Source organism: Sapajus apella, unplaced genomic scaffold, assembly GCF_009761245.1.
Source record: "Sapajus apella isolate SASKATOON/1434 unplaced genomic scaffold, GSC_monkey_1.0 scaffold34, whole genome shotgun sequence".
Lineage (NCBI taxonomy): Eukaryota > Metazoa > Chordata > Mammalia > Primates > Cebidae > Sapajus > Sapajus apella.
In genome coordinates this window covers 2277176-2302807 of record NW_022436974.1, presented here as the reverse complement: position 1 = coordinate 2302807, position 25632 = coordinate 2277176, and the positions used below count along the sequence as shown (strand labels likewise).

Here is a 25632-nt window from a genome sequence, read left to right as displayed (position 1 = left end):
GAGTTAACTTCTTTCATATAATGCATGCCTTAGGACATTAGAGATTAGATTTTTTTCAGTGAGCATTATATTATAAACATCATTCCATGTCAAAAATTATTTAATCCCCAATTTTTAATGGCTGCATAGTATTCCAGAAAGATTATTTAATCTCTCTTCTGATATTAGAAATTTGAGGGTATTTTAAAAAAGATATCTTATTGTAAATTGCCTTGCAATGAAAGAGACCAGTGTGTGTATGTGTATATATATGTATCTTTATTTATATATATATATATGTATGTGTGTGTATATATGTGTGTTTATGTATATATGTGTTATATGTATAGTGTATACATGTATAAGTAATTATTTCTTGATACTAAATTTCTAGTAGTGGAATTTCCTTGTGAGAGAATCAATATTAAGTTTGTTGATTAGTATTGTCAAAATACCTTTCAAAAAGAGTGTAACAATTTAAGTTAGCCTCACCTAGTCATTTGTGCACTAGTTGTGAATCTCTTTTCTCAGCCTAGTTGTACTGTTTAGTATTACCCTTTGCTTAATCCCATGAACTTTAAACTGTCAGACTACTAGTTAGTCCTCTGTAGAGGAGGTTGTGTGTGGAGCAAGGAGAACAGGTATATTTCCTGGCCTCTCTTTTATCCTACCACATGGAACGCAGTTCGCTTTTAGTTCTATAGGGCATTCATTGCCATTCTCTTACATGTGTTTTGATTCCCCTTCTCTACTTTTAGGTTGTCTTTCTACCAGGAATAATGATTCCTATCGCTTCCACCAAATCTATTTCAAGAAAGATACTTTGCCAAGCAGAAGGTCTACAAGTGCACAGTTCTAGTCTCTCTTCAATGTTTATAAGGCACAGCCATTATTTTTACCTCCCAGTGAATGCCTTTGCAGAGGTTACTAAAAAAATTGTTTACCTAAAGATACTAAATAGTAGGGGTTGCAGACATAAGCATCTACCTGTCCTCTGGCTGATTCACTTAAAATAAAATTAGCATGTTGCCTAAGCAAATGTCCAGTAAGTTTTCTTTCAGTTGTTTCCATTTTGTAAAATATTAAAATAATATTAGGATAATATTCACCCAGTTCCTATTACAGTCTGAAGGCAGTTATAGAATTTTCTTTTCTTTGCCTTCAGATTATAATAAGAACTGGGTGAATATTATCCAATTAATTATGTTATACAAAGGGCCCTCCCTTTTTTCTTACCCTTTCTTCAAAAGGACTCTGCTCACTAAGTGCTTAGCAGCAAGTAGCATTTTTGAACAAGATGAAAAGAAATCCACACTGTCGCATCAGAGTAGAAGGGTTGTATGTAAACGTTATTAAAAAATCCAAACAATATCAAATATTGTAGGCTTATTTCTCTTTAGCTTGCTGCATGGTTGGCATCCCAGAGAGGATCAGGGGATATGGGGAATAATGATCCTGCAGATCAAGCAGCCAGATGTGACTAAGAAAACAATGAAAGTCAAATCTCAAGCACTATTGTTGTTACTGTCTCATCATATATGTTGTTATTGTCTCATCATAATATTTATAAACAAAATATTGCTGATTGAGATGGAAGTCTATTGTGTTAAATATAGGATTCTCCTTAAATACTAACCACAGGCAAGGCAGGGATTTGTTATATGAATTAAATGCAGGGTTCCTGTTAAATCCTAACCACAGGCAAGGCAAGGATATGTTATAGAAATCTACATTTCATTAGCAAGGGAACAAACAACCGTGATACAGAGTTTTTACCACGTGAGAGGCACGTGGATGATTTTTACCACGAGGGGCACAGAGCTAAGTGTATGTAATATAGTACCTATAAGATAGGTCTCCATATTTTATTTTCATGATAAAAACACTAAAGGAGAAATTAAAAAAAACAGCAACAAAAAACAGGATTCTTTAGCTAGATCTATGACCTTTCTAAACTAATTTAGTTAAGGTAGCTTTTTCAAATGGATTCCTTTTTTAAAACATGTTGTTAAGCAGAAGTCTTTAGACCATAAAATATGATAAGCAGTGTAACTCTAATTAGAATATGCCCATGTACGACAGGCAGATGAAAGTCAGCGTCTAAGAGCTGCAGTCCTGAGATCTCTCTGCAAAGCTGGTCTGGAGGATGGCCATATACATGCTCTCTCTTATGCTGTTCTTACACATTGCAGAAAGGCATGAAGCTAACAAGCATCGAAAATAAGTGCCGTTAGACATGGTGGATCATTCACTGGAACCGTTCTTCCCCTCAGGGAGAATGAAAGTCTGGAGAGAGAAAAATGGCTGACCTCACTCAATTAGCACAGTCTGAATGCAGGCAGAATGGCCAGCAGTGACAGGGCTGTGCTTCCGGGATGTGTGTGCTCAGGCTGCGGTACAGGTTATGTTAACAAGGCTCACTCTGAGTGCCATTTTAGTGTCCCCATATTGTACATAAAAGAAAGACTGAAGGAGAAAAGATAAGGAAAAACTATGGGCTGTTTTAAACGTGCTTGAGAACTTAGCTTTTCCTTTAGGACATGAACTTTCTCTGAGCCTGTGTTCGGCTGCAGCTTGAAGCTTGACAAACAGGCCAGGAAGATTGGAAAGTACTCTAATAGCAGCATTGCTTCTCCAGTGGAAAACCGAGAGTCCTAAATGGAACAAGGCCTCAGCCTGAGGTTTAACTAATAGAATGCCTTAATCTTGAAACTGAACCAGGCATCAGTTAACTGTAGAAGTTTAGCCTCTTGTGCAAAGAAGATAAAACTTTGCATTTTAAACCTTTTATTGTGTTTAACAAAAGAAAAAAAATCCCAAAAACTCCTTATTAGAGATATATCCTGCTTTCTGTTTTGGAGGTAGTATTTGTATCATGCAAATAAGCTCTAAAGCTTTTAAAATAAATATTCTGTATTCTAAGAATTGTATCTAACAAAATAAATCAAAAGAAATTTTAATTTTCAGAGATTTGATGGATGAAAGGGTGTGATCTATGATACTTATAGCTTCAAATCTGTAGGTTCACAGAACAAGTGACTCCCTATGGCTGGGAAGTCTTCACTGTTTTTATTACATTCTAGGATTCTATTTATAAACCATACCCATATCTTGTACAGGACACAAAATACATAATTTTATTGATCCTTAGTTTCAATTGAATGAAATGAAGATAACCAATAATATTATTGCATATAATGGAAACTGCTTAGCAAAAGGTCTGACACATAGTAAGTGCTTAATATATGCATAGGTACTAATACAGTTACTATGTGATACTTGAGAGACAGTTTTATCCTTGGGGCACTCAGTTCTTAGATCTGTCTTCCCAGGGAATCATGACACATAATGGGAAGTACAAGAAGCCAGTAATAGTTGTGAATTATTTTAAGCCAAGTCAAATGGGAGAAAATAGGTTGTTAATTCAATACCAGTTCAATCAGAATAACCTTGAAGTTTTTGTCCTGATACATAGAATTGTTCTCTCTTAAAAATCTTCATCTAAAACATATTCTTAATTAATAACATAATTCAATTTAGTGAATGCTTGCTTGCTAGATACCAAGCCTTAATCAGTATACTTATTTAAATCATCTCTATTTCATATCCTTTACCCACTTTTTGATGGGGTTGTTAGTTTTTTTCTTGTAAATTTGATTTAATTCTTTGTAGATTCTGTATATTAGCCCTTTGTCAGATGGGTAGCTTGCTAAAATTTTTCCCCATTCTATTAGTTGCTAGTTCACCCTAATGATTGTTTCTTTTGCCATGCAGAAGCCCTTTAGTTTAATTAGATCCCATTTGTCTATTTTGGCTTTTGTTGCCATTGCTTTTGGCGTTTTAGTCATGAAGTCCTTGCCTATGCCTATGTACTGAATAGTATTGCCTAGGTTTTCTTCTAGGGTTTTTATGGTGTTAGGTCTTATGTTTAAATCTTTAATCCATCTGGAGTTAATTTTTGTATAAGGTGTAAGGAAGAGAAGGCTATGAACAGACACTGTTCAAAAGAAGACATTTATGTGGCCAAAGAACATGAAAAACTGCTCATCATCACTGGTCATTAGAGAAATGAGAATCAAAACCACATTGAGATACCATCTCACACCAGTTAGAATGGCCATCATTAAAAAATCTGGAAACAACAGATGCTGGAGAGGATGTGGAGAAATGGGAACACTTTTACACTGTTGGTGGGAGTGTAAATTAGTGCAGCGATTGTGGAAGACAGTGTGGCGATTCTTCAAGGACCTAGAAATAGAAATACCATTTGTCCCAGCAATCCCATTACTGGGTATATACCCAAAGGATTATAAATCAATCTGTTATGAAGACACATGCACACGTACGTTCATTGCGGCACTGTTTACAATAATAAAGACCTGGAACCAGCCCAAATGCCCATAAAGGATAGACTGGATAAAGAAAATATGGCACATATATACCATGGAATACTATACAGCCATTACAAGGATAAGTTCATATCCTTTGCAGGGACATGGATGAATCTGGAAACCATTATTCTCAGCAAGCTGACACAAAAACAGAAAACCAAATACCACATGTTCTCAATCATAAGTGGGTGTTGAACAGTGAGAACACATGGACACAGGGAGGGGAACATCACACACTGGGGTCTGTTGGGGGATGGGTGGCTAGGGAAGGGATAGCAGGGGGTTGGGAGATTGGGGAGGGATAACATTAGGAGAAATACCTAATGTAGGTGATGGGGGGATGGAGGCAGCAACTACCATGGCATATGTATATCTGTGTGACAATCCTGCAAGATCTGCACATGTATGCCAGAACTTAAAGTAAAATAAAAATAAAAAATAATTTAAAAATCATCTTAATTTAATAGTTACAAAATAACATGAAGAAAAACATATCTCTACTTCTAAAATAGGGCGACAAAGATTGAACATTTAGTAACTAGTCCAGGTGATAGAAATAATACATGGTAAAGGGAGGATTTGAAAAATTTTAAACTGGAAAATTATTTTAGAGAATCTAATTGCCTTATACCTGAATTAGTATTTGTATGATTTGACTCATTCTAAATTGTGAGGTCTTACAATTTATTACTCTTTGTAAACCCCAAGACTTGTATTGCATTGCCCGCAGTAGACTGACTACCTTTTATTGAACTGAGTTATCCACCTTCCAGTGTTTCTGATTTCTGTATTCTAAAAAGTTTTTTAAAAGATGATCTCATAAGTCAACAAAATACCTTCAAATGGTGATTAAGTAATCTGAAAATTTCTCTAACAATATCAGAGATTGATTTCTCTCTTTTCTGTCAGCTCAGATCACAAGAACCTTAAATACTCAGGCAAATTGTTTCCTTCTTTTATGATGTTAACTATAAATTTGCGTTTTTCCTATTATCTTGAATTAATTTCTATCAGCTTTGTTTTTTAGTACAACTAAATAAATTCTGGAAATACATATTTTGTTATTTTTAAAATGTGGAAAAACAAAATGAACCTCAAAATGATTGAGTAAAAAGAAGTACATTTAAGGCATTGGTTCAGATTTCATCACTTTATTTGCAAGTCAATATCGCTACAAAGTAAATTATTTATGCAGAGTCAAACAAATGAAAAACTATTGTAACAGAAACTTTTTCCTACAATGTGTAAGTTTTTATAAAAAGAAGAAAAAAATGACAGTATAATAGCATCCATGTTGTGCCAGTGTATCAATATATATTCAAACAAATATTTTACTTTTTCAATTATTTTGAGATTTAATAGAAAAAAAATATTGCCCCTGTCACTATTAAAATATGGTCTGAATAATTATCAAAATATTAAGCTCCATTTGACACTTTAAATCAAAGGTAAATAATGTTCCTGATCATTCTGTGCTATGAACGTGATTGAGTCCTAATTTGAATTCAATTTAGGAAGCTGTACTGAGAACCCCTTGTATATGTTTGTGTCGTGTAAGTAAAATAACGAAGGAGGTATTGTGTCCTGCCCTTAAGATAAAATTAAAACTCAAAGCAGTTAGCTTTTATTTATAAAATGAAATATAAATAAAAATAATAATCACCAAATAACCCAAACAGTTGGTAACCAGAATATTTCACTTCTGAATTAGTTCTCATCCAGGGATGATTTTTACCACTAGGATGCATTTGGTGATGTCTAGAGACATTTTTAATTGCTATAGTTGAAGCAGGGGGAGGAGGGCAGTGAAAGAGGGGCAGGATGCTATCAGAATCTAGTGGGTAAAGGTCAGTGATGCTAATACACATCCTACAATACACAGGACAGTGTCTCACGACAATGAATTACCATTCCCCCATGTCAGGAGTGGTAAGATTGAGAAAACTTGATCTAGATCATATGGAGGTTATGCATTAAGATGATACTTTATACCAATATTAAATTTATGTAATTTGTGCTCTTTAGCTTTTAGATCCTCCAAATATTAGTAGAGATTGCTGGCTCTTAGAAATAAAGGGAAAATAAACTAATGAAATAATTTGATAAAAGTAAAATTGGAAAAGGAAGGCATAAACCATGAGCCTTTCCAAGAGGAACATGGTATTTAAAGTTATTATTAACATTTAAATGTCCCCATAAAGGCTAGCACCCTAGTGTTCTAGTAAAGATAGTCCTACACGTTTAATCATAAAATGTTTATTTAGGTTTAGTATTGCAACAACATCAACATTATTAGTATCTCCTTAGTTGTCACCTTCTGCATATGCATTTTCATCTCTTCTCTTGATACAATTATTGTTGAAAAATACTGTTGTATGAGAGTTCTTATCCACTTTAAAATACATTATCAAGGTTTATTTTAAAATTGTGACAATCTTAGCTGAAAACTTCAGTAGAGAGTTAATAAAATCAATGCTGTGTGGTTACCATTCTATCATAAAGATCCACCACTGGAAAAATATGGTACTTTTCTCCCAGATAGATTAAAGCATGCATTTTGATGGCATTTCTTTGTAATTAAAACTCAGGCTAAGTTAAAAGTAATGTAAAATTGGACAAAGAACAAAATTCCAAAGTGGTAGTCTGATAGCAAAATAAGTAATGAAGAAACAAGAATGACATGTTTTGCATTAACAAACATTCACCCTAAACTGAATCCACTTACAAAAGAAAGGGGAAAACATTAGGACTCAAAAGTGTGCTTACAGGTCTTCCAGTTCATTTAAAGATTTTATGTTTCGTTAATTTTCTTTCCCTCTTCCAACATTGGTGAAAGCATCTAGTAATCATTCTGTGGCTTCTATACATTTTATTTACTTCATGTCAGTCTAATTGGACCTGTACAATTTGGCTAGAATATTGGACTTGATTCAAGTCTCATGTCTTTATCACAGCATATCTACCTATATATCAGGATACATGCATTCCCAGGAGGTATGGTGATGGACAAAATAGATAAAAAATAGACAAGGTTTGTTCCCTAAGAAAACACTCACTGCCATGCAGGAGGTAAGTAATAAAAGGTAAATACGCAATAACTAACACACACACACACACACACACACACACACACACACACACACAGACAGATTATTGATAGTTTTGGTAAAGGTCAGAGAATCCAAAAAAACCTCCCAGAGGGAGTTATTTGAGCAAGACCTAAAAGAAGTTAAGTAACGAGCCATGCAGGTATCTGGTGTGTGTGTTTCAGGCTAAGGTAAAAATTGATGCACATGTCGTAAGTTGGAAACTAACAGCAGGGCCAGTGTGGCTAGGGTGGATTGAAGAAATAAAAGACTGTTGTGGTTAAAGAGAGAGTCAGGGCCAAAATCATCTCAGTTCAAATGTAATTTTAAATGGAACTTATAAATTAAGTCTATTACCAAGGGTTGAAATAGGATGAGAAGTAGACACTTGATTTCACTGAACTTAAAATAACCAAACGCTACATTCATCGATGGAAAGTTGTAAAAGGATTCATAAGCTTCTTACTGGATACTCTAGTGAGTATGAAACTGCTTTTGACAATTAGAGTCATGACACTCAGTAATAATTTGGAACAACTTAAGATAGCCCCAACTGACTTTACTGGTAACATAATACTCTTTTTAAAATTACTAAAATTAAATTAATTTAAATATTTTTTACCTGGATTCCACAATTGCACAAGAAGCATGTGCCAGAGCTCCTGTGCTGCATGAATATGTAATCTGGTAGGGAAGAAGATGCATCCAGAGAACAATGTGAGAAAATACCACCACTACAAGAGGAATGTGTTGTGTAGATGATGAAAAGGGCATATGGAGATCGTATGATTTATGTTAATAATATCTAAACTGGAACATTTTTTGATAGTAAAAGGTGGAATATTAACACTCTTTCTGGGAAAACTGGTGTAAAGTGGCACTATTCTAAGCAAATCAGTACACAAATTAATGATGTATCTACAAGCTTTAAGAAAAGCAGGGTTAATTGTAAATTAATGTGACTTTTTATCTTTAAGTTCTAGGATACATATACAGAAGCTGCAGGTTTGTTACATAGGTATACATGTGCCATGGTGGTTTGCTGCACCTTTTAACCTGTAATCTAGGTTTTAAGCCTCACATGCATTAGGTATTTGTCCTAATGCTCTCCCTTCCCTTCCCTCAACCAACCCCCGAGAGGCCCTCGGTGTGTAATGTTCCCCTCCCTATGTCCATGTGTTCTCATTGTTCAACTCCCATTTATAAGTGAAGCATGCGGTGTATAGTTTTCTGTTCCTGTGTTAGTTTGCTGAGAATGACGGCTTCCGGTTTCATCTATGTCCCTGAAAAGGACATGTATTCATTGTTTTTGTGGCTTCATATTATTCCATGGTGTATATGTGCCACATTTTCTTTATCCACTCTGTCATTGATGGGTATTTGGGTTGGTTCTAAGTTGTAAACAGTGCTGCAGTAAACATACATGTGCATATGTCTTTATAATACAATGATTTATAAACCCAGATATGGCACTGCTAGGTCAAATAGAATATCTGGTTCTAGATCCTTGAGGAATTGCCACACTGTCTTCCACAATGGTCAAACTAATTTACACTCCCACCAACAGTTTAAAAGTGTTCCTATTTCTCCACATCCTCTCCAGCATCTGTTGTTTTCTAACTTTTTAATTGCCATTCTAACTGGCATGAGATGGTATCTGACTGTGGTTTTGATTTTCATTTTTCTAATGATAAGTGATCAGGAGCTTTTTTTCATATGTTTTTTGGCCACATAAATGTCTTCTGTGAAGTGTCTGTTCATATCCTTTGTCCACTTTTTGATGAGGTTCTTTGTGGTTTTTTTTTTTTTTTTGTAAATTTGTTTAAGTTCTTATAGATTCTGAATATTAGCCCTTTGTCAGATGAAGAGATTGTAAAAATTTTCTCCCATTATGTAGGCTGCCTGTTTACTCTGATGATAGTTTCTTTTTCTGTGCAGAGCTCTTTTAGTTTAATTAGATCCCACTTGTCAATTTTGGCTTTCGTTGCTATTGCTTTTGGTGTTTTAGTCATGAGTTCTTTGCCCATGCCTATGTCCTGAATGGTACTGCCTAGATTTTCTTTTAGGGTTTTTATGAATTTATGTTTAAGTCTTTAATCTATCTTGACTTAGTTTTTGTATAAGATGTAAGAAAGGGGTCCAGTTACTGTTTTCTGCACATGGCTAGCCAGTTTTCCCACCACCATTTATTAAATAGGGACTCCTTTCCCCATTGCTTGTTTTTTTTTCAGGTTTGTCAAAGATCAGATGGTTGTAGATGTGTGATGCTATTTCTGAGGCCTCTGTTTTGTTTCACTGGTCTATATATCTGTTTTCGCACCAGTACCATGCTGTTTTCATTACTGTAGCCTTGTAGTATAGTTTGAAGTCAGGTAGCCTGATGCCTCCAGCTTTGTTGTTTTTGCTTAAGATTGTCATGGCTATATGGGCTCATTTTTGGTTCCATATAAGTTTTAAAGTAGTTTTTGTCTAGTTCTGTGAAGTAAGTCAGTGGTAGCTTGATGGGAATAGCATTCAGTCTATAAATTATTTTGGGTAATATGGTCGTTTTCATGATACTAATCTCTGGGGCACAGCTAAAACAGTGTTCGGAGGAAAACTGATAGCACTAAATACCCACAGGAGAAAGCAGGAAAGATCTAAAATCAACACCGTAACATCATAATTAATAGAACTAGAGAAGCAAGAGCAAACACATTCAAAAGCTAGCAAATAACTAAGATCAGAGCAGAACTGAAGGAGACAGAGACACGAAAAAAAACCTTCAAAAAATCAGTGAATCCAGGAGCTATTTTTTTGAAAAGACTAACAGAATAGATTGCTAGCCAGACTAATAAAAAAGAAAATAGAGAAGAATCAAATAGACAAAATAAAATGAGAAAGGGGTTATTGCCATGTATCCCACAGAAATACAGACTATCATCAGAGAATACTATAAACACTTCTATGCAAATAAACTAGAAAATCTAGAAGAAATAGATAAATTCTTGGACACATACACCCTCTCAAAAGTAAACCAGGAAGAAGTCGAATCCCTGAATAGACCAATAACAAGTTCTGAAATTTAGGCAGTAATTAATAGCCTACCAACCAAAAAAAGCCCAGGACCAGATGGATTCACAGCTGAATTCTACCAGAAGTACAAAGAGGAGCTGGTATTCTTCTTTCTGAAACTATTCCAAACAATAGAAAAAGAGGGAGGGACTCCTCCCAACTCATTTTATGAGACCAGCATTTCTCTGATTCCCAAATCTGGTAGAGACACAACAAACAAAGAAAATCTCAGGCCAATATCCCTGATGAACATCAGTGTGAAAATCCTCAATAAAATACTGGCAAACTGAATCCAGCAGCACATCAAAAAGCTTTCCCACCATGACCAAGTTAGCTTCATCCCTGAGATGTAAGCCTGGTTCAGTGTATGCAAATCAATAAACGTAATCTATCACATAAATAGAACCAATGACAAAAAAACACATGATTATCTCAATAGATGCAGAAAAGGCCTTTGATAAAATTCAACACCTCTACATGCTAAAAGCGCTCAATAAACTAGGTATTGATGGAATATATCTCAAAATAGTAAGAGGTATTCATGACAAACCCATAGGTAGTATCATATTGAATGGGCAAAAGCTGGAAACATTCCCTGTGAAAACCTGCACAAGGCAAGGATGCCCTCTGTCACCACTCCTATTCAACATAGTATTGGAAGCTCTACCGGGGCAATCAGGGAAGGGAAAGAAATAAAATGTATTCAAATAGGAAGGGAGGAGGTCAAATTGTCTCTGTTTGCAGATGACATGATTGTGTATTTAGAAAACCTCATCATCTCATCCCAAAGACTCCTTAAGCTGTTAAACAAATTCAACAATGTCCCAGGATACAAAATCAATGTGCAAAAATCGCAAGCATCCCTATACACCAGTTATAGACAAGCGGAGAATTAAATTATAAGTGAAATCACATTCACAATTGGTACAAAGAGAATAAAATATCTAGGAATACAACTTAAAAGGGATGTGAAGGACATCTTCAAGGAGAACTACAAACCATTGCTCAAGGAAATAAAAGAGGACACAAACAAATGGAAATAATACGACTTTTAAAGCCTTCTTTGAGACTGTGGTACTGGTACTTGGGTTGTGTCCAAGCATGTGACTGTGAGCAGAGGAAGGTGGGAGTACATTCTAGTCCAGGGAAATAACATGATGAAAGACACATAGATTTGAGAATTGCCCAATGTAAAATGAAGCATTGATGATAGTGAACAGTGGGTGATAATATCGGATTGTTAAGAAACAGATGGGTGCAGGTATGACAACAAACCAGACTATCATAGATATTAAATTCCATGACAGAGTTCCATATCAGAGAGCCACTTATGGTCTTTGGTAGCCATGCGACATGAATAAAGAGTAAAACTACTCCTAACTTCCAATTTGATATGAGCTAGGAATACTGCAGAGCAACATATACTCTAAAATTTACAGATATTTAAGTTCTGCATAATTGATAATTTTTGCATGATATATTGGAGCAAGAATGGCATATGGGTATATTTCTGCCCTGCAAAACCAAATTTCTCTTTTATGTATACTTATATTTTTAGGTAAGAGGCTATGTTTTATGAGACTTTTCAGATTGACTGCTAGGCTGATTCTGCATACAAGGTAAACATTGCAAAAAATAAAACACAAGTGTGTGTGTGTGTGTGTGTGTGTGTGTGTGTGTGTGTGGTTAGAGTTTTCAATAATAATGACATTTTGAGCACTACTATATACCTGAAATAATGATGTTAACAGTTTTTTTCTAAAATTTCCTACAAAATCCTATGTGCTTGGTGTTATTATGATCATTTCCCAGATGATGAAACAGAACTGAAGAAGTCATACAAACAAGCTCAAGACTGCACAGCTGCTAGGTGTCACTGCAAACATTCAAGCATGTTTTTGCATTGGTATAAAGGCTGCATCTTTTTCCATGGTGCCACATTAACTTACATGCTCACTGAGTTGAGCCCCATGTGTCTCAGTTCTTCCACAGAGGTCTCAGCTGGAATAGGAATCTAGGTATTAATAGGCATTTCATGTCACTCTAGTATGATACAAATGGTGTTACTAACACCAGTGTTTAAGTTTTTTTTTTTTTTTCACTACAAAGAAGGCATAAGTGCAAGCATGTAAAAAATAAATCTGTCATCTTTGACCAGTTTGACATAAAGTATCCAGATCTTTCTTGATTTCCAGTTTAACAATTTGTGTGCAGGCAGTTTCTTTGAGTGATCCCCACAAATCAGAATCTCTCATTCTCATCTGTAACAATTATCTTGTAAGTCAGTGTTTTGTGAATAAATTTATCCACCTAACAACTGGTTTATATTCTTGAAATTTTCAGTAATCCCTACAGATAAACAGGTTTTCTATTTCCATAAATACAATACTATGTAACCCTCTTGGGTTCCAAGAAAATTATAGTATTTTTATTTAAGCGATTATAGTTTTTAGTCTTGAGATTTGGGAAAATATCACCGAGTCGATCACCAGAATTATTAATTAACCTACAAACTAGGAAAAGAGGCATAGTGGGAAAAATACATTACAGAGCCCACACTTGTGGAGAATACACAAAACACATCTGAGGGATCAATACTCAACAGAGAAGTCTGAACACGTTTAAATTTCAAAAAGTCAATCTCTGCTGTATCTTGGAATTAGAAAATCTGATAAAGACTGACAGTGTGGGGATTGACCAAAGGAAAGCCAGTTTAGGACACCAAAGCCTAGAAAATTTCTAGGCAAAAAAGTAAGAGAAAGGGGAAAAATACTTGACTTAGGGAGAAACAACAATTTATTAATCCATTAAAACCTTTCATCCATGTATTCCACAGTATATGTATGACACGTATCTCTGATAGAACATAATATTAGGTTCAAAACAATGGCAACTCAATTTCTTTAAACATGACAATGTTTTCAAGATATATTTTCTTTATGTTCCTTAATTTTAAAACCCATATTATTTAGTACTAGACATTATCCTTATTTTATGGCCATACAAATATAAAACTGTATTTGCAAAGTAGACATTATCATAATTATTATCTAGTAAGGCATTATGATAATGTCTACTTTGCAAATATATTTTGATGATAATTTGATGAAATTACATCAATTTCAAGATTATGAAATTAATGTAGATATAAACATAAAAATATATAAGCATGATTTAACATGATTATAAAAATGAGTATAAATGTTTTTAATCATAAAATGATATAAACATGATTATAAATGTGAATACAAGATATCAGATGTAAACATAATTATACAAAATAGAAACATGATTATAAAAATTAAAAACTATCTGATTTTACACAGAAACCCCTTGTAGAATAAGAAAGAAAATGCATTTTTAATAGTTCTTGTACTATTTATATTCCTAGCATAACTCATACCAACTTTTCTACTTTTGAAAAAGAACTCAATTAAAAAAAGCCCAGCCAAAAGTTTCATGCTATGTGCATATGAACGAATAGTAATTTAAGATTTATTACAGTGATTACATATCAACAGAAATATGTGTTTTATGATTAGGATTTTTTTTTCTGAAATAGGTGAGCCATAGGGACAAACCCTTCATGCAGAAAATAAGCCATCTCCATGCCTCTTGATAAATAGACAATATCCACTGTTTCTACATGGTGCATGGCAATGCGATAAATAAATTACCTTCATTAAAGATTTGCATGAAGGATTAATGAGCATTAGTTAAACCATAAAAGCTCAAAGAACATTTATGAAAAATTCTATTAAATATAAGAATAAGCTGGGGGGCAGATAATGTCGTTATAATAATTTGTCTTACCTGAAGATTCTCTGCTGCACCTATGTGATAAATGAAACCCAAAAGCAACTCAGGTTCCACATTTAACACATAAAATTTAGGAAGATCTCACAACTCTAGAGGGTTTTGTCCTCTGTGGCCTACCTACCTATATGGGGGATAATTTGTAAAACTCATACTTGTTTCTCTTAATATTTAGACTGCAATAAATCTTCCAGTTTTCACCATAAAATTTGCCTAATATGAAATTAAAAGAAGTTAAAAATTTTTAAAAATTCATAGTGAGTGAAAAATGTTGAGTGATTTAAATACTGCTTTCTGAATTTTCTTGTGCTTTTAATTAAGAGGTAAGTTAAAATTTAATTATTCTTGTTATATATAAATGGCAATTATCATTTGGCTAAAAGGTAATATTTTACTAAGTAAACACAGGAATATAAGAAAACTTTATTTTGCTAACCAAGGTTTTAATTTTCCTCCATTTGAAATACTGTCCAAGATTAATCCTTTCTGCACATCAAGCACTGCCATCTTGTGGACTGCCATTGATTCCAGAAAATACAGGCTAATTTAAAAATTATTATCTGTGGGACTTTTCATGGTAAAATATTTGGACAACTCTGTAAATCCTAATGTAAGTGGAGATCAGGAATAGTATCATTGTTTGTGACTGTGCAGTAATAAAACTTTTACATTTATGAACATCTGTATTTCAGATACACTGTGCTGCTATTTTATAGTAGGCCTCTACCCAGCAGGATACATCCTTGCTGTTTTACACAGATAAGACTCGTATGGCATTGTGACCATGGTTTAATTACAGTGTGACTTAATGGTTAATAGAAATAATCACCAACCTGCTTTTGTTCTGGTGAGTGAAGTCTAGATAGTGCTCTAATTACTCACTATTTCAAACAGCAGACTTTTAATTTGCAAAATTATATCCCATGCGTATAAAACTCAACCAATATTGGAAACCACTATTCACTGGGTTTATTTTTCTCTTTTCAAATAAAGATCGATGCTTTGTAATAACTCTTAGGCAAGTTATTGGCAACTCTGTATTTTAGTTTTCCCATTTGTAAAATAAGGTTACCTATTCCTATGAGAATTAAATGAATTAATATACATAGAGCACACTGCCTGGCACATACTAAGGATGGTACATATTTACTAAATTATATTGGTGCTCCACCCAGAGGTTCATACGATGGGTATGCACATCCAGCAGCTGCTGTGAAGACTGGCTCCTGCTGCTTCTCCAAAAAATTTGCCCCACCTGGAAAATTGTGCTTTCTACCTTCACTGCACTCAGCCAGCAGCTAATAACTAATGGATACAGGAGAGAGGGTGCAAATAACCTCCGCTGACACTCTTGCCTTCTTTTGCCTCACTCACCAATGCTGCAGTGAAATTTGTGCTTGAGGACCCCAAGTGAGATGAGTCTTAAGCTAATCTCTAACAGGGATCACATCCTTGGAGAGCTTTATTCCCCACCCCCTCCACCATCTTACCTTGCTTCTCTTCATTTTTCCTCCTAGAAAAATTTTGTCCATAAATCATATTCGAGAGTCCTTTTCCCTGACTCTCTTTCTGCAAACCCAGTGTAAGACAATAAATGTCTACTGTTGTTGTTGTTGTGCCCTCTGGTGTCCTGATTTAATGAAGGATAAATGCTGACATTACTTTCGTCATGTTCAAAGTTTACGGAGTCCACGGAATGACTCCACAGCCTTTCAGTAATTTTCCGTATACATCTTTTTTTTTAAGCTAACATTTCACAAGTTTGATCAGCAAATCAAGGTCATAGTCTCTGGCAAGATTCTGGAGCACAAATAGTCTGTTGTTGATTATGGCAGGGATTTGTGGGCTTTATCAATGAATTATGGGAACCCTGGAGTGAATGCTTTTTAATGTAAAGTTGGAATCCTCAGCTGAGTTTCTGCCACTGACTCTTGCACATTGTTGAGTAAATGCTGACCCTGGATTTGCTAAGAGCTTACAATTCAATTCAACATAATTAAAAAACCCCTTAGCAAAGGAGAAAATTTAGGCTGCACTTTGAAAAGGGTTAGCAATGACCTTTATATCCAGACACAGGGCTCGTGGGATAAAAATGTCCTCCACACTGTGTAGTATTCCACAGGGAAAATAAAAATAGCTGCTGTCACCCAGTTGGTATAATCAGTTGAACTCTAGAGCTTAGAATTCACTAGCTCAGACCTGCTTAAGCTGTGGATCATGAGATGATGCCAGTTTACTACTGTTTCTATTATACGTATTCTTCCGTTGATCTTATTTTTTTCTAAAGGTGTTTTGAATTACATGCACATAAAATATTTTCCTATCTTGGTGGCATAATTATGAAGAACTCTGCTTCTTTTGACTTTAGGTAACAAACATAATAAAAATACATGTCTCCAAAGCATAAAAAAAGAACATTATTACTTTGTTTTGTTCAACCAAGATAACTACAATTTAATGTAAAATACAGGCTGCTTTGTTTTAAAGTAATTTCATTTTAAAACATATGACAAGTATTCTTTTTTTGCATTCTTTACAACATCTTTAAAAGTATCTTGATTCTTTCTCTTGGTGCTAACCAAGAGTCAGACACCTTTATTGTGTTGTAACTCTCAGGATCTTCTTCTCTGGTTGTGTTTTCATAGTTGAAACTTTTGGAACATGGAAATTAAATCCAATTGTATGAGGTATAAGATGAATTTGTATTTTACAGAATTGTGCTGTATGCTAGTTTATCCTGAGCCGATAGCCACCCTTATTGAGCAGTTTCTGCATGTTGAACTCCCGCATTTAAGTGGCTTGTGTAATCCTCAGTATCACTACTTTGAATATGGACATTACTGTCCCATTTTATAGATACTGAAACCAAAGTTTAGGAAAATTAAATTACAGTAATTAAAGAAGCTTAATATAATGATAAAATATAGGCTTAGAGTGAGTCAGAGAAATTTTCTTTTTCCCTCTGACTCTAATCAGCTGTAATTCTCCTCTCATTCCTTCACCTTTTGCCTCAGACCTTGGATGTTTAAGCTGATTGAAATAATAATAATTATCTATTTCTGTGGTATTAATCTTACATGAAATATCTTATTTAATCTTTCAGTAATTTTAGTTTATAGATGAGGAGATTAATACTTTAACAAAATTAAAAAGTTTTCCCAAAGGCCGTATAGTTGGTAGGTCGTGTGGCCATCGTGGAATGCCTGGTCGCTGTGATTTTGAAGTCCATGGTCTTATTCACTCACAATGCTAACTTCTAATGTGTCTGTGTGAGTGACACATTGGAAGGGGGCACAGACAAAGAGAAGAACTAAGTTAAAAAAATGTAATCAGTGTGTGACTCACAGTAAAATCTTACACTAATTATTTTCTCAGCCCTGTCTCATATCTTCATAATACCTTCAGCAGTGCTTTGCGTATTTCATTACTACTTGTTGATATCCCAGTTGCCTTGATCTTAGCCCCCATCCCAAATCTAGCAGCCAAAATGATTTTTATATATGATCCATTAAATAACTTGAGCTGCCAGTCAACTTCCTCAACAAAATATCAATAAGCATGCTCAAGCAGAGGCAAAATAATTGGCCATCTATGAGGCTATTAACCTCTGATAGGGTTTGGACTACCCAGTATTTAATATCCGTTACCTCTAAGATTTCATCTAACTTACCTAGTAGAATATATCATGCAAATACTTCACTGTACCTTTGTAAAAATGATCCTTTTCTCTTTTGCTCATTCAAAGAACATTCCAGATTGTTAAAACTATCTATATTACTGTAATAAATAGAGACTGAGTGTCTCCATGTAGCCCAACTTCAAGCATCCTCTTTGACTCATATTCTCAAAGCCAAAATAAGCCAGTTTCGGTCTTTGTAATGAAATTTAAAATCTAAAAATAAATCCACTCTTGTTCTTAAAGCTTAGAGAAGTTTATATAAATAGATTATAGATATATTTTATCCCAACTAGGCATATATTCACCTAATATTTATGGAGCAACTACACACTCTAGGCATCTTGTTGAGTTATAAAGATATAATGGTGAAGAAGGTAGATTCAACCTCTGCTTTTCCGAGAGTAATTGACATGACTAATAGTGACATTCTCTTTCAATCAAGGTACATATCAGCAATGTAAAAATATATTTTCCGCCAATTTCAGATTGTCCCTTAGGCTCAGTAGTAAAGAATAATTAAGTGGATAGTTCACTACAATTTCCTTCATAATGTCATTAATTCAAAAATCCAAAGTGGTAGCATCATTTTTATTTAAAAAATAAAATAATCATAGTGACAATTTTCAAAACCCTATTTTTCTCCAGTTACTAAGTTCTCCTATTTGAGTGTCTTCACTTCAGTTAACTCATCATGAAAGGGAGGAGAAAAGTCATAATGGATAATGGAATTATGAAAATAAATATAATTAAAAGACAATTTGTAAATATTAAGATACTCCTGACATATACTCTACTAAGCAACCCCGGTAAAAATTAATACAAACACACAGAAAATAAATAAATGTAATACCTGAACAATTGTAAAAATTAAAAGTTGTATATTTTTTGTAATGTTTTGATTTGGGATCTAAGTCTGTCCAGGCTGCAGCACAGTGGCAAAATCACAGTTTATGGGAAATTTAACTCCTGGCCTTAAGCCGTCCTCTTGCCTCAGCCTCCCAAAGTGCTGGTATGACAGGTATGAGGTGCTGTGCCTGGACAAAAGTTATATTTTTATAGTAAAGAAAAAATTATAAATACAGTTTCTGGCTGATAAAACATTAAATCTCATACTGCAGAAATAACCAAAAAAATTAGGGATTTTGCTAATATGGCCTATTAACTAAAAATCTTACCGTATAATCGAGCATTTTATAAAAATAGAGAAGCTTCTGATTTTTAAGTTTTTGTTTTATTTTGTACTTACAAGGATAAAGAAAACAGGCTCCCTGGGAGAGTTGCATTATTAATCGGGTCACTGAACAACTAAGATGCTATATTCATTGTGTTCTTTCCAAATTCGTTGACCCAAAGCCTCTAATTTGTACACACATTATTAGAAAGAAGAATGGTTATTTCCCAACATGTAGTTATATTAAAGAATGTTGAAATGAATCACATGTGATTACTCATTGAAATTGTTTTCAAAGACTTCAGAGAGTCTAGCATGTAGTTTCATTCTGCATTCTCACACTTTTTTTGTTTTTTTTTTTTTTTTTTTTTTTTTTTTGCTTTTGTTTGTTTGTTTGTTGTTTGTTTTTTGAGACGGAGTTTCGCTCTTGTTACCCAGGCTGGAGTGCAATGGCGTGATCTCGGCTCACCGCAACCTCCGCCTCCTGGGTTCAAGCAATTCTCCTGCCTCAGCCTCCTCAGTAGCTGGGACTACAGGTGCACACCACCATGCCCAGCTAATTTTTGTATTTTTAGTAGAGACGGGGTTTCACCATGTTGACCAGGATGGTCTCAATCTCTTGACCTTGTGATCCACCCACCTCGGCCTCCCAAAGTGCTGGGATTATAGGCGTGAGCCACTGCGCCCAGCCTTTTTGTTGTTGTTAATGGCACTGTAGTTAAGAGAAATGAGCATCATTGCCCATATGAGTACTCCTGTTTTTATATACTCTGTAGACATGGAAATATATCACTTAAATAATCATCTTATTTGTCAGGGGAGCGAAGAGAAGATCTTGTGTTTCTTGACACTGAATCAGTTGCAGCAATTGTGTCGAAAGTCTGCAATACTTGAACCCATAAAATCTGGACATTCAGTTAATATACTGACAAAAATTGTTAGTTTAGTGACCTGCTGACTTTTTACTTAATAGATTAGCATGCATTCAATTATTTTTAAGGACCTGGCGCAGTTGGTATGGAACAAAGTGGAGTATAAAGCTAAACTCTGTGGCACCAGAGGCAACTATATTTTACTATTTCCCTGAAATAGTTTATAATTCTCAAATTACAATACCAAAAATAAGTATAGACTTTTCATGATGAGTTTGAAGATAAAGAAAGAAAGTAAACAGGAATATTAAAAGATGTTTAGCTCAATATTTTCATTTTTGGCACTGGCAGAAAATTCACTGCAAACTCAGGTCGTCGGCTCTTCTATTGTGTACTGTTTCTACGTTTTATACTCCTTGGAATTATGAAATGCTTCACTATGTGAAACTGAAAACTTATTTGAAGAGTTAAATAAGCATATTTGAGTCCCCAAATACTTACCCACCTGTAAAATGTGAGAAAATGCCAATGTTGTATAAATACTTTTGTCCTATTCTAAAAATACTTTACAAAACATTGACTCAACAAATATCAATATAACAAAAACGTTTTTAAATTTAATGAATGATGGCCTGTAATTACTAGTTGCTTTCCTTTCCCTGAAATTTTAAGTAAAATAAACCAAAAACTAAGAAAACCCTTATTTTAGATGAGATTTTAGTAAAATTTTAATCTACAATAAATCAAAACATTAACATTAAAACATATATGAATTATGTGTGAATGAAAAGTAACACTTTCATTATAGCAATTAAAGGGATTAAAATTGTTAAATGTGAGAAAGCCTTGAATTTAGAGTCTAGTTGAGCTGTTTGAGGACAAGTTGAATTATTCCAATTATTACGGAGTTCCTTTGACTAAAGTCATGTGGATATTTTAAATAAGTTCTTAATATAATATCAAGTGTACTAAAGGTTGCGAAATGGGTAATTGTAACGATAAAAAATAGTTTCCTTTATAAAATGTTAAAATTTTTGAAAGTTTTGGATTTTGTACATATATATTGCAATTATATGTTAATATAATATAATATTTAAAAATTCTCAGGCTTCTGCTAGAACTATAATATATGCCTTAAAATAATAAATATTAGCTAAATCTTGCTTAGAATCCATGTTCAACTCATTATTGAAATTTTTCTATGAAAAATAGACCTGAAAATATTTAAGTATCCATTATTCCTTCAAACTTTTTGTATATCCTCTTTATTGTTTTTCTTGTATTAAGTCGTGCATCTAGAAGGAGCTCCTAACCTAATAATTTTTGGTTAAGATTGGGGATAACAGAAATGTTGCTTTTCATATTTTATGAATTGGTATTATGTGTTAAGCTCTTAGCGACATTGTCTTGTTCGAATTTTATGAAGTACATAATATTCTAATTATAAGAGTTTTCAACATGAACCTCAAACAGTTAAATACTGGCTCAGTGTAAACTGTCACTAAGTAGTGGAGTCAGAACTTAATCATACCGTCTCTGGAAGTACCAGTGATAAGTGTAAGTAACTTAATTTAGAAATTCAACTCAGTTACAAAATGGGATGTGTGTAGAGGAGAACATCTGGACAGAAGAAATGGAGTTTGCATTTCTTTGATAAGTATGATTGCTTTGGAGCCCCTATCCCACACCTTCTTTACAATAAGGTCCACATCTCCGTCTTCTTATTCTACATTGTTTCTTAGGTTTGGGTAAATTTTCTTCATGAAATTAATCTTTGCGAATGGAGAATTGCCTCTGCTATTTTTCTGTTTTCAGTGTTACCGTAGTTCTGAGTACCTAATACCTGTCCAATACACATTTGAATTGATAGAGTAAATAAATGAGTAAAGGTCAGACATCCTAAGAAATATGTCAGATCTCACTGTGGTCATTAATAATTATTCTTTGAGTATACAATATGAAATTATATAGATGTATGGATCAAATATGTATGACCTTGCAATATACTTAATGCATTCTAAAGGCTTTGTGGTTTGAGATTTGTCTGTTAATGAAAAAATCAAAGTCTTTCAATGACCAAATTCTATGTATTTTCAGAGATCATCTATAGCTGGGTATTTAATGAGTTCCCTTCCTTTGTGGCGGAAGACAGCCGGCGGTTCATTTCCCAGGAGACAGGCAACCTTTATATTTCTAAAGTCCAAACATCAGATGTTGGCAGCTATATTTGTCTGGTGAAAAACACAGTGACGAATGCTCGAGTGCTTAGTCCTCCAACACCACTCACTCTGCGTAATGATGGTAAGTTGCTTGGCCCATTAAAATGGTGAGCCAACTCAAATTTTGAAAGTAAAGATGTATTCATTTTTTTTTAAGAATTCGAACTTACAAATAAAAAGGCATTTGCCGTATTTAGAAATTTTACTTTTTTAGGTCATGATTATGCATGCCTTAGAATAAAAGTTTTGACATAAGAAAGTGATGATCCATGCATGAGAAATATTCTCCATAATGCTACTCTAATGCTAGAAAGGGAGAAATAATCTGAAAAAAGAACCATAATAGAGACTCCACAGTTCTTTCCTTTGCTCTTAAGTGCCTCTATATAACATATGTGTATGAATTGCAGGCATTTTTATGGATTCAGTTTTCATTACATTTTTATTTGAGCTGCCTTTAAATCGAATGTTCAGTTTTTAATACTTCATGGTAAAGTTATAATTGTTATTATTACTTTTCCAATAATAGGAGCACTTGGAACTTTAACTTTTAAATGGAAATCAGGCAGAAGTGATGATTCTATAATTATAGGTATTGCCATCTATCCAAAGTATCTTCAAATTTAAACACCTCATTTGTATTTATAGACATTTACAGTTAAGCATTGCATTAAAGAAGTCAAGCGCTATATTACCATTGATTTATGATGTGCAGTTTGCTCTGTCATGCATTAAAAAAATCTGTGCAGGCATTATTAAGAAGTTTGAGAATCCTGATTGATTGTGAAGCTTAAAAAATAATCTGTTTAAGTGCTGTTTTTTTATATGCTTTTTTTTAGAATACAGGCTGCTGGAATGTATGACCAGAGCTATATCACAGGATTTCTGCTTATCACTTAGTTTATTATGGCCTTTGTTGTTTATATGTGTATATACATATAAACGTTTATATGTGTAAATGTTAAGATATGTGTATGTATGTAAACAACAAAATCTATGCAGCTTCATAAACTGTGAAATATATATTATATATACATAGACAGATATATATAGTATTATGTAATACATATATAATAGTAACAACTTATCAGGTAAAGAGTAAAAATGTCGGGAGGCTGAGGCAGGAGAATTGCCTGTACCCAGGAGGCGGAGGTTGCGGTGAGCCGAGATCAGGCCATTGCACTCCAGCCTGGATAACAAGAGCGAAACTCCGTCTCAAAAAAAAAAAAAAAAAAGAGTAAGAATGTAATCTTCATTTTAAAGAGGAGAAAGCCAGTATTAAAGAAATGATGAAAATTGCCAAAGGCCTCACAGTTATGTAATGGCATGGAGGAATATGTGGATAAAACAATGGTGACTTGAAAACCAATTCAGGGGCTACTAAAACTAATTAGCCAAGAGGAATAAATGACTGAACAAAAGCAGTGACTGTAGCACTGGAGTTCAGGAAACATAACTGGGATATTCAGAAGGTAGAATTATCAGCATTTGATAATTAATGAATTATGGGCTGTGGAGTAGTAGGAGGCTAGCATATACAACAATTTCAAGGCTTTAGTATGGTTGATTGAATGGATGATGATTCTCTTCACCAGAAAAGAACACAGCTGAAGAAGCAGAGAAGTAAGTAAAAATGAGGAATTGAGTTTTAAATATTAGATACAGTGTACATGGGAAATGCATGTGAAAATTGGCAATAGATATTGAGATTTATATTCCTAATACCCATAAAAGACAGCTGGGCTACAAAAAGAGATTTAAAAGTCATCATTGTTGATTACATCACTATGGAATAAATGCATATATTTTATGCCAACTTCAAGACTCTGTAACAGTGTCTATAGGTTGAGAATTTTTATTTCAGGATTTTCATTTCAGTGGCCTAAAGAAAATTCGTATAAGCACATTCTGGATGATTTAGAAAACCAGCTTACAAACTAGGAGGATCACAAAATGGGCATCCACGTCTATGTTTATAATTTATAATATATTTTTCTGAATAATAGAAAAGAAAACACATAAAATATAAAGCACAGCAAAAATAATATCTAAATGATATTAGAGCCATGTCAAATCAAGGTTGTGGCAGTAAAAGTAGAAGAAACAATTGGGAGAACTGAGTAATTACAACCTTTGCTGAAGTGACTGGAAGGACTGGGAGGAGCAAATTAGTTGTGGCAAAGCATCACATTAAATCAACTTTTATATATTAGAATTGATTGGTCTTGAAGTAAAACAAGTGAATTCGTAGCTAGCTTTACGTTTGCATGTAAGATACATTAGTAATGTATAAGAAAGACAGTTAAGATTAAAAAAAAGAAAATAAAAATGAAAGGCAGTTTTATAATTTATCTAATTAAAAACTGAATTGATTCCCCATAAGCTATTTCTCCAAAACTTCTGAGCCTTTTTCTCCCTGATTTCTTAAGAAGTTAAAGCATTCTTATCTGAAAATTGTAACTCTTTTGGCTAACAATTAATTTCATTTTCACTATGATACCTTATACTTGAATAGTGCCTAAGGTCGAGGAAGCTCTTCCACCACCTTTTCACTCCACAGTCCTCTTTCTACACATTGCCCTGCCCATCACAGGGGAGAGTAGCACATGTGTAAGTTAATGTCTATGTTCAAGAGTCTTAAACTTTTGTTTCATGGCCCAGATATATTACTTAACTTTACCTTCTACCTTCCATGGGCAAACATTTCAGGAATAATCATTTGTTGATATTTAAATCCCTTTGCCTCTCTGTCTTCTTTTGCCCTTGCTTGGCAAAACCCCAACTCCAGTGAAGTCAGTTATGCTCTTATTCTGTGACTGCCTCAAGATTCTAAAAGCTGCTTGAAACGCTAACACTCACCATCAGTTTATGATCATCAATTTCAAGGGGGCTCCCAACATTGCTTTTCAGTCCCACAAAGTTTCTGTGGATGGCTTAATCTGCTACTCTCCCCAAAATTTTTGGAAACTTCTCTGCTTTCCATAGACTGGATTGCCTCAAAATGATCACTTCACAAAAACTATGTAACTTATGAATTCATCATTCTGCTAGTAAAATTTAAATCTAACTACATCTCAATCTGCATTGTTACCTCCCATCCAGTTTCAGTAGAGATAGTAACCTGTCCATCTTCCTATTACAACCAATTCCTCCATCCTGGACTATTGATAATTATTCCTTCTGGCCTTTCAGAAAATTATGCTGTAAGTCATTCTTCTTATGTAACAAAATGTTAGATCAGTAAACTAATAATTTTTGTCAGTACATTAATTGAAGTGACTGCAGCAGTTGATATTGTTGACACTTTTTTCTTTTACAAATGTCTATATTTTCAACAAGTCATTATCAGAGAAGTACTGTATAAA

The 25632-nt window shown here is 34.1% G+C and overlaps 1 protein-coding gene across 1 annotated transcript in view; it reads left to right on the top strand.

Annotated features, from left to right (window-relative positions):
- The window catches only part of CNTN5 (contactin 5), a 1397849-nt gene that overhangs the window by 935627 nt on the left and 436590 nt on the right, over positions 1-25632 (top strand). Inside the window, exon 8 of the mRNA XM_032295928.1 lies at positions 22146-22349. Coding sequence (XP_032151819.1) covers positions 22146-22349 — 204 coding nt within the window. The remainder of the gene's footprint in view (positions 1-22145; positions 22350-25632) is intronic.